The following is a 9,934-nucleotide window of genomic DNA, read 5'->3' as shown; positions in this document are numbered from 1 at the left end:
AAAGAATAAGTTCTGGGCTCGATTTCTTCGACTAAAGGCGGTGCTCCAGCATGGCCGCAGTCAAATGACTGAAACGTGTAAAAGAGTAAAAGAGTAAAGAGTAAAGCAGGGCCTGTTCAGGAAAAGAATTTATGTTGAAGGGAATTTATATGCTGTGAGCCTGAATTTATATGGCACGTGGCACCAGCCTTGGATGAATTCTGAATCTGATGTTTAAGGTTGTTTGGGCAATGCTGGTGATATATTCACTAAGTTGTGCAAATGATGTAGCGCTCACGGCGTCGCTAGAGAGACTAAAATCCAATGTTTTAAGGCAGTCCCAATAATCAAGATCAGTAATGCCGTGACTATCCCGTGTTTCTTTATATCACAGCTACATTATCCAATGCATGCTTTATTAAGATGGCGAGGTGTGACTTGAGGGAGAATTAGTTGCTATTTCTAGCAGATCGATCAACCATGTAAAGGTTCCCTGTTTTACTCTGGAATAGTGTTAGTAGATATGTATGTGTATGTGTTTGTATATGTATATGTATGTATATGCTTTTATATGCATATGTATTTGTATATTTATGTGTTGGCATTTGCTTATGATTATATACGTTTATCTTTCGTTTTTGGATTTGGTTTGCAAGATTTTTTTATATGATTTCGTGTGTTGAAACATATTCTGTTGTGTCTGGGGAGAGTCATTTTCTTATTGTGCCTTAAAATTTAACACACTCACCGGTAAAATTTCCACTTATTTCTTATTTTTATTTTCCTAAAATTTTCGTTGCGTCTTGCAACCTTTTTGAATAGTCACAACAGAATATATACGTTTATATATTTGTATATGTATGGTTGCGTATTTTGAAACAAACGTTTTCGACTTCCTCAAATTGAAATAAACAAATCGTGACAGTAAAAATGGTTATATTTTTTGGTTCCGATGATTTCGTTCACCAATAAATTATAATAAGCAAAACTTCTTTTCTCTTCAAAATTCTTTAATTTATCTTTTCCTCCATGAACATACTTTTCGCTGAGAATTTCCCATTAAACGCAAAGAATTCCCTATACAAGCCATCTCACTATATTAGGTTTCTTAAAATGTATACCAAAAACATTTTCTTTCACACCTCGCTGGCTGCTTCACACTTAATACCCTTCCATTTACGTTAGGTCCCCTTTAATTATGTGTGACGCTGTCGCTTGTTTCCCGTGACATGAATATCTAATGTACCATACTGTGTGGTCACAAGATTAAGCTGGTTGCTGTAACCACAAATTTAAAACTGGATCAACTCGATATCTTCTTATCTTCTTCATCTTCATTTCTGAAGGATAAAATAACACTAATAAAAGTTGCTTCTTTCGTTTGAAATCACTGGTAATAAATAAAGTGAAATTTCTAACGAAATCCGTTGGTCGAAAACACCGTAGAACATTATGTAAGCTCCCAGATAGTGATACACGCAAAATATTTCCATTCCATTCCCAGTCGAGACTCAATCATGATTTTGTAAAAAGGTTTGAAATTTTACATTACGAAAAGATATCTAAGTCATATCATAAGATGCTGCAACTGAAGTGTAATTGTTATATCTCTTATCATTTATCTTGTACTTGTTTCAATCATTGGACTGCAGCCATACTGAGAGCCTGCTGCCTTGAAGGGTTTAGTCGAACAAATCTACCCCAGTACTTATTTTTTTATGTTTGGTACTTAATCTATCGGTCTTTTTGCCGAACTGTTATGTTACGGAGACGTCACCAAACTAACACCGGTTGTCAAGCGATGGTGAGCGACAAACACACACACGCACAAACACACGCACAAACACACACACACACACAGATACAAAGTTATCGCAGGCAATAGAAAAACCAAGGTGACATCGCACGCTTACAGCGGGACCTGAATTCGGTATACAAGTGGGCCGAAATAAGCAACATGCAGTTTAATGTTGGAAAATTTCAAGCACTGCACAATCAACTCATGAATGCACCACAGCCTGCATATACAGGACCCGAAGGCTCTACAATCCCAGAGTCACAAGCAGTGAAAAACTTGGGGATCAGTGTGTGTAATGACGCATCATTTTATATGCACATTACCAATATCGCAGCGAAGTGCAGACAACTGGCAGGATGGATACTGAGGTCCTTCAAGAAAAGAGACCAAGAAATTATGCAGACCCAGTGGAGAACCTTTGTTCTCAGACACCCGGACTACTGCTCCCAGTTATGGTCACCTCATAACAGCGGAGCTTGAAGCAGTCCAACGCCACTACACTAAAAAGATTGAAACAGTGCAGCAGATGAGCTACAGAGACAGGGTGAGAAAACTGCAACTTTACTCTCTGGAGCGAAGGCGTGAGAGATATGCAATAATCTACACATGGAAAACTCTTAGAAGGGCTTGTACTTAATTTCGGCATTGAGTGTTATACAAATGCCAGAACAGGTCGCCATTGTATTGTACCAAAGGTACTATCCACTCCATCTAAATTCAGGACCAGATACTACAAAAGTCTAAGATTCAAAGGCCCATTGCTGATCAAAGCACTGCCATAAATATTAAGAAATCTCCATAAAGTGGAATTAGATGTCTTCAAAAAGGAACTAGACATCCTCCTCTCCACAATACCAGATGAACCAACATGAGATATAGACATGAAGTGCAGACGAGGGCAGCGGAATCAAACACCATTATACACCAAATGGGCCAACAGCTGGGACAAAGACACATACAAGAGCGGTGATGTGAAACGCCCCAGACTGAGTAAATCAGAAAGACCACGGTGGTGCTCCAGCATGAACACAGCCGTATGGCTGAAACGAGTAAATACGTATCTTATTCTATTTTCTTTATTTTTATATTTATATATTTTAGCTCCGTTGCCTTAAATTTTTAATAGCTTTTATTGTGCATTAATTTATTCCATATATTTGTCTTCATTCGATTTCACTCGTATTATCCTTTTAGGTTATATCACCTTTTATTCGTGAAGATGTGTATATTTTATACTGTTGGGCTTTACCATTAGGTGCCCTGTTGTTTTGATATATATTTATATTCGATTTATGATAATTTGGGAATGTTATAAAGTTGTTTTGACCGATTGGAACGTTTATTCATTATACTTTTCAATTTATTTCTCCTTTCACCTCGGTGTCACCTGAGCACTTCCAGCTGCAGTCCTATTTTTTATTTTTGTTCTTCGGTTTAACGAAGCTTTAAAATTATCTTCTTATGTGTGTGTGTATATATATATATATATATATATATATATATATACGACGGGCTTCTTTCACTTTCGTCTACCAAATCAACTCACAAGTTTTTGGTCGGCCCGAGGTTATAGCAGAAGACGTTTGCTCAAGATGCCACGCAGTGAGATTGAACCCCGGAACTATGTTATTGAGAAGTAAACTTCAACTACATACGGAACTTAGTCATAGATCTACAAGCTGACCTCACAAGGACCCCTTCATTAATCATACACAATCGTAAAAACAATCATCTTCATCTATAGTTCCGACGAATCAGCGAAATACAATTTAGAGACATTAATAGAACAAACCTTATGTATGTATGTATGTATGTATGTATGTATGTATGTATGTATGTATGTTCCACGTTGCAGCCCAGTTTTACATCTAGGTAACTGAAACTTGGCGTCAGAGAACATCTTTTTAAGGTCATAGGTGATCTTATATTTTCTGATACTTTCTATAAAACCAGACAAGGCTGTGAGTGTGTATATGTGTGTGTGTTCGGTATTATTATTATCATCATCGTCATCATTAGTATCATCATCATCATCATTAGCATTATCATCATCATCGTCGTCGTCGTCGTTGTCGTCGTCGTCGTCGTCGTCATCATCATCATCATCATCAGAGTGGCGAATTGGCAGAAAATGCATCGCAATATTTAGTTACAGTCCTCCTTTACATTCTGAGTTCAAATCTTACCGAGATCAATCTTGTCTTTAATCCTTTCGGTGACGATAAAGTAAAGTACCAGTCAAGTTATAGTGTCGAGTACCCCCACCACTTACACACACACACACACACACACACACACATACACACTCATGTCAAATATTGGGTTTGTACCTAAATTGGAAATATTATAACGTTACATCTCTTTACATTCTGGATTCAAATCTCGCCTGGTCGAGTTTGTATTTTATCTCCCTTGGTCGAGAAACATAATTATTCCGAATTGAATAGATTTTGTTGGGCAAAAGCGGTGTGAAGTTCTTTCAGGAGATTTTGGGCATCAACGAATATCAAATGAAGAATATATTCCGAAAGAGCTTGAGTCTAGAAACTATGGACAACTTCCAGAAATTATTGGCCTGGTAATGCTACAAGAAATCATTGCCCGATCCTGAATTTTTTTTTCCCACGAGAGTTCTGGACTCCAGTAATGAACTCATTTGCATACAGCCAATCAGAGCTCACCGTGACCTTGTTGTCAAGTTAACAAAGGTTGTTGCTGGCGGCAGAAACCGCATTGGTGCTGGCAGACCGTTGAGGGATTGTTTGAAAAGTGTGAAAGGAACGGTGCCGTTCAGCTCTCAGATTATGCCTAACAAGAACAACAAGCATTATTGAAAGAGAAAAGAAGTATGGTCATTCCTTACCCAAGTGACGTTACCTTATCACCCATCACTTTGTTATGCGCTCATAAATTAGTTTGATAGTTAAGCTCTGGTTGGCTGTATCCAAATGAGTTCATAACTGGAGTCCGAAACACTCGTGGGGAAAAAAATTCGCTGCCCGCTCGAGATAAATTCTGCAGACATGAAAGTGACATCATTAGGGCCTGTTAGAGATTCGTGCAGAACTACAAAAACACTCAGTATCTTAGCACTGTAGAATTACATGGAAAACTCGTTGCCGCGTATTGGGCAGATCCGGTTATTAGTCGAGTCCAATACGAGGATCAATACGAGGACTTCCGAAGGGCAAGCAGTTTTCTCTGACTGACAGATATAGTGAAAGAGATGGTATTTTGGATAAGAGTGAAAGGACTTTTCTATTCGGTCAAGCCATCATCACCTCCATCAAGTTTCAGTTCGAAAGGAGGAGAGAAACTGTGCATTCCAGATAATTTGATGAAAAATGAGTTAGTGTGGTTCACCTGGAGGAGCCTACTTTCAACAAACGTCAGTAGGCTGGAGAACACTGCTAGAAGAGAACGTTTACCCTTTGTAGTCAGAGAAATCCTGGATCTTCAAGATTCCTTTATTGTTCCTTGGTGGCTGGCCCCATCCTCGAACCTCTCATTTCATTCTTACTATACTGTTGTTTCCATGTCTATTTGCCATTTTTTTTCTCAATTCTGCAAAGAACACCGCCATTCATGTAATCATTCCTTGTACAATTTGTAATATTTCCTCCTAGTAGCAAAAAGGAAATTATTATTGTTACTACTACTACTACTACTATTACTACTACTACTACTACTACTACTACTACTACTACTACTACTGTTACTGCTACTGCTGCTGCTGCTGCTGCTGTTGCTGCTGCTGCTATTACTACTACTAACACTACTACTACTACTATTGTTGTTATTTTACTTCTCAGAGTTCTCGGTCTTATATGCTCTGGTTCATTATGTGAGAGCAGGGGAGAGAGAGGAGATACACTGTGTTCTTATCAATGGGATTCCAGCATGTTTTCATGGAACAGATCCAACTAGGCGAAAAGGAACCCACTATAAATATATACGTATATTGTTATTATTATTATTGTTATTATTATTATTATTATTATTATTATTATTATTATTATTATATTTTGTCAGAGGTTGGTTGTGCTGACGATACAAGCGAAGGATTTCAATGGCATAGCAACCTGGCAGCTTGCAATGGTTATTGGCATGGACATATAGAAAATGGTAGCTCTCTTTGTAGTCCAGGATGGCAAGTATGTTCGTGGCAGGACACACGTATTCTAAAGAACCTAACTTGGGAAGAAGCGACGTCTGTCAGCGGATGTTATGCCTACAATGCAGCCCAAGATGGTGGTAGATGTCGACAATGTATGGACAATATGGAACAGGTAAAAGTGAAAGCAATTTTTAAATTTTTATGAAAGAAATATGACTGGTTTGTTTGAAGTGACCTTCGTCACCACATGGTTCCGGGTTCATTCCCACTGCGTGACACCTTGGGCAAGTGTCTTCTACTGTAGCCTCGGGCCAACCGAAGCCTTGTGAGTGGATTTGGTAGACGGAAACTGAAAGAAGCCCGTCGTATCTATGTATATGTATATATATGTATGTTTGTGTGTCTGTGTTTGTCCCCCCAACATCGCTTGACAACCGATGCTGGTGTGTTTACGTCCCCGTAACTTAGCGGTTCGGCAAAAGAGACCGATAGAATAAGTACTAGGCTTACAAAGAATAAGTCCTGGGGTCGATTTGCTCGACTAAAGGCGGTGCTCCAGCATGGCCACAGTCAAATGACTGAAACAAGTAAGTAAAAGAGTAAAAAAAAAGAGATATGTGCGGGGAGCCAGGTTAGGATTTTTGTTTAGCCTGGTTGAGCATAGAACATTAGGAGCAAGTGACCATTCAGTGTTCAGAGGCTGAATGATATCCTTAGTAAGTTAGAATTTCATATCCAAATAACAAATCGTTGCTTAACTAAAAGAAATCGATCCCGTACATTTACTGACACATATTTTATCAACACGTTGAAAAAAAACAATGCGCTAAGATATGAACTCAGAAACGTGAGGCAACGGACGAGATAGAAAAATTCCTTGTGTTAATCTATGGGCTGTGTCTCTTGTTGCCTATATCAATGTTACCTATAGCCTTCTATCTTAAGGAAGAGAGAAGCTATAGAAAATTACGTTAATGTCTTACTCAAAGCATCTACGGTGTACGTGAAGCGTGTTGTTTCACATAGGAATCGAAACTTCAACACAAACACAGCTCCCGTGGAGATTATCTCTTGTTCCCTACAGTCGCCATCGTTATTTTTATGCTGTCTAGCTGCAGGTCATTTCTGGTCGAGCTATCCTACTGCACATAGGTAATCGGCCGAATCACAAGGAGTGACCCACATATCTATTGCTCCAGTTTTACCATATCTCTGTCAAACCGAGTATCATAATGTGCATTCCAGCATGTAACGATGGAACGAATAAAATGAAGTGCAATAGTCTAGAGATTCCTGGTGGAGAGAGGAGTAAGGTGGATTTTATCAAAAAGCAAGTTGTTGTTTCTCAGAAATTCTAATTGGTTGTACACATCCCAGCACAGTGACGAAGAAGCTTCCACGTAGACACTCGGCCTGTCATAAGCAACAGCCAAAACTCCAGATCTCTTTTAATGGATGAATACTCGTGATAAAGTAATCATTAGTACAATATGCCAGACAATAAGACAAGATGGTCATGACTTAAAGGAAGTAGATTCAAAGCACGTCCAGCGTAGCTATGGTATCAGTAAATAAAATATTTTTAACCTACTTGCGCCAATGTACCTCGAGCAACCATATGATGAAATTTTATGTTATGCATTTTTGCATGCTGGATTTAAATGAAAAGGCGGTATCCATTACCTTCGCAGGCCCTCATGTACCAGTGAGATTGATATTGTTACTGTTCCACTTGAACCCCTTCAAGTCCTTGTAAATATACGCACCCATGCGTAGTTTGTTTTGGCTAGACTGAAAATCAATCTGTAAGGAATTGAATTAACAGTCGACAAATTGTTTGCATTATTGACAATTCACAGAAACTGTCTCTCTATATAGTGATACAAAAAAAATAATATAATAGCGAGATTTCCCATTGCCCTTTATAGATATGAGAGGATTTCAACTCAGTAGAACAGCTTAACAATTATTTGTTAAATATAGATGTTCTTGCAATTTATAGCAACAAACTGTATCTTTGCAAGACACATCTTTACAGCATGTAAGTTGGCCTTTTGAGAATTGTGTGGTTTCGAGGGACACAATGCAGTGCTAGTAATGTGGTAACATATCAGCTCATAGGGACACCTTATTGACTCAAGGACGGAAGCACAAAGTCTGCTCTGATTGGTTTATTACACAGAATACCGGGAGGCGATAAAGTACCTCCTGCAGTTCATTACTCTTTGCATCTAATTTAATATTCTATAGACAGGTTTACGTAATGATAAATCAATAAATTAGAGGTCTAGTAAAATAAAAATTGAAACAAACAAACATGTCGTGAATTTTACTCTCGTTAAGTGGTGACCACACAATTTCTTCAATCATTTATAGCAAATCAGTGTTCTCGAATGGTTTAAAGGAGCCATGGACGTCTCATAATATTATTCGCTGTCTCCTCTAAATCTCGTACCAATTATGTATATAATAAGATAAATGGTCTGGTTGATTCTACCATCCTAGCAGGTATTCTACAGTAACGATGAGATCTCAGTATGCTGAATCGTCATCTACGTTTTAATATGTATGTAATGTCCTTGAGAAACACAAAAATTCCAATTTTCTAGTCTATGAAGGGATATCAAATATTTCTTAACATACTCGCTTTGGAGAACTGTAATTTATACAGAAATATAAATTAACTTATGTACAGAATATAGGAACCTTTCAAAGTTCAAGTGACTGGTTGAGAATGAATTACAAGAGAAAGGCGGTTATAACATCAAATACCAATGGTTTATGTTAGTTCTCACAGGAAATTCTTTCCTCTTGGCTGTTTACATTGCTATTTTAAATCACATTTTAGTAACAGCAGCTGTTAAACAATTAAAATACTTAGCTTCTATATAGAGTTAATGTTCAGTGATGAGGCTAAGTAATCAGTATGTAGTATACGCAACCTCTCGGGGAATTTGATGATAAATTTAAGTCTTCATCATAATAGTAACGTTATACAGCGTCTCGACAACATTGGCGTAATTTTTAATAAACAGCATGAATAGTTATATATGTGTGTACGCAGGCAAATGTGGTACATTGAACTATAATTTAAGTGTATGAAGCACATATGGTCTTTCATTTCACATCAAAAACATTATATTATATAAGCAATATACTTCGGTACGCGAAATCTTCGCCTTTTTCCTCTTGTGTTTTTGCTTTAAAAATGTTGTTAGTAAATATATATTTGTATATACTCACACACACACAGTCACTCAAACACACACACATTATATTTTGTTGGTGATTTTAATCATTGAATTATAATTTAGGTGGAACATTGCTTTCAAGAGATGTAGTTGAGCGTATCAGCCCCAAGTCTTTATCTGGTGCTCAATTTATCGACCTCCGAGGTCAATAAATTGAGTACCGAAAGTCGAAGAGGTGGCTTTGTATCTAAATTTATTTTCGTTCAACGCACCTAATTTTGGCTATGTGAATATATATATATATATATATTCACATAGCCAAAATTAGGTGCGTTGAACGAAAATAAATTTATATATATATATATATATACATGGGAATATTATTATTATTATTATTATGCGGCGAGTTGGCAGAATCGTTAGCACGCCGGGTGAAATACTAAACGGTATTTCATATGCCGTTTACATCCTGAGTTCAAATTCCTTTCACGGTCGATAAATTAAGCACCAGTGGAACACTGGGGTCGATATAATCAACTTATTCCTCCCCCTAAATTGCTGGTCTAGTGCCAAAATTTGAAAATATTATTATTATTATTATTAGAGGTTAGGTTGTTGCACTCATTAATGTTGTTGTTGTTTAAAACAGTTTGATTCGGCCCCATGCAAGCTCTAAGAAAGGGCTTATTTAAGCAATCACTCGAGGAGGCTCATTTTACACCTTGGATGATAATGATTACACAACATTTCACCAATGTACTACAAGTGTAAAAATGTATCGAAACAAAGGTGGAATTGTATTGATTTTAAAAATTGTTGTTCGCTCAATATTTTATCATGTATATATAT

General features: G+C 37.4%; 1 protein-coding gene across 1 annotated transcript in view; it reads left to right on the top strand.

Moving 5' to 3' along the window:
• Positions 1-9,934, top strand: part of LOC106875979 (hemicentin-1) — a 169,990-nt gene that overhangs the window by 116,539 nt on the left and 43,517 nt on the right. The window contains exon 4 of the mRNA XM_014924322.2: positions 5,810-6,066. Coding sequence (XP_014779808.1) covers positions 5,810-6,066 — 257 coding nt within the window. The remainder of the gene's footprint in view (positions 1-5,809; positions 6,067-9,934) is intronic.

Source organism: Octopus bimaculoides, chromosome 2, assembly GCF_001194135.2.
Source record: "Octopus bimaculoides isolate UCB-OBI-ISO-001 chromosome 2, ASM119413v2, whole genome shotgun sequence".
Lineage (NCBI taxonomy): Eukaryota > Metazoa > Mollusca > Cephalopoda > Octopoda > Octopodidae > Octopus > Octopus bimaculoides.
This window is presented reverse-complemented; position numbering and strand designations above follow the sequence as displayed.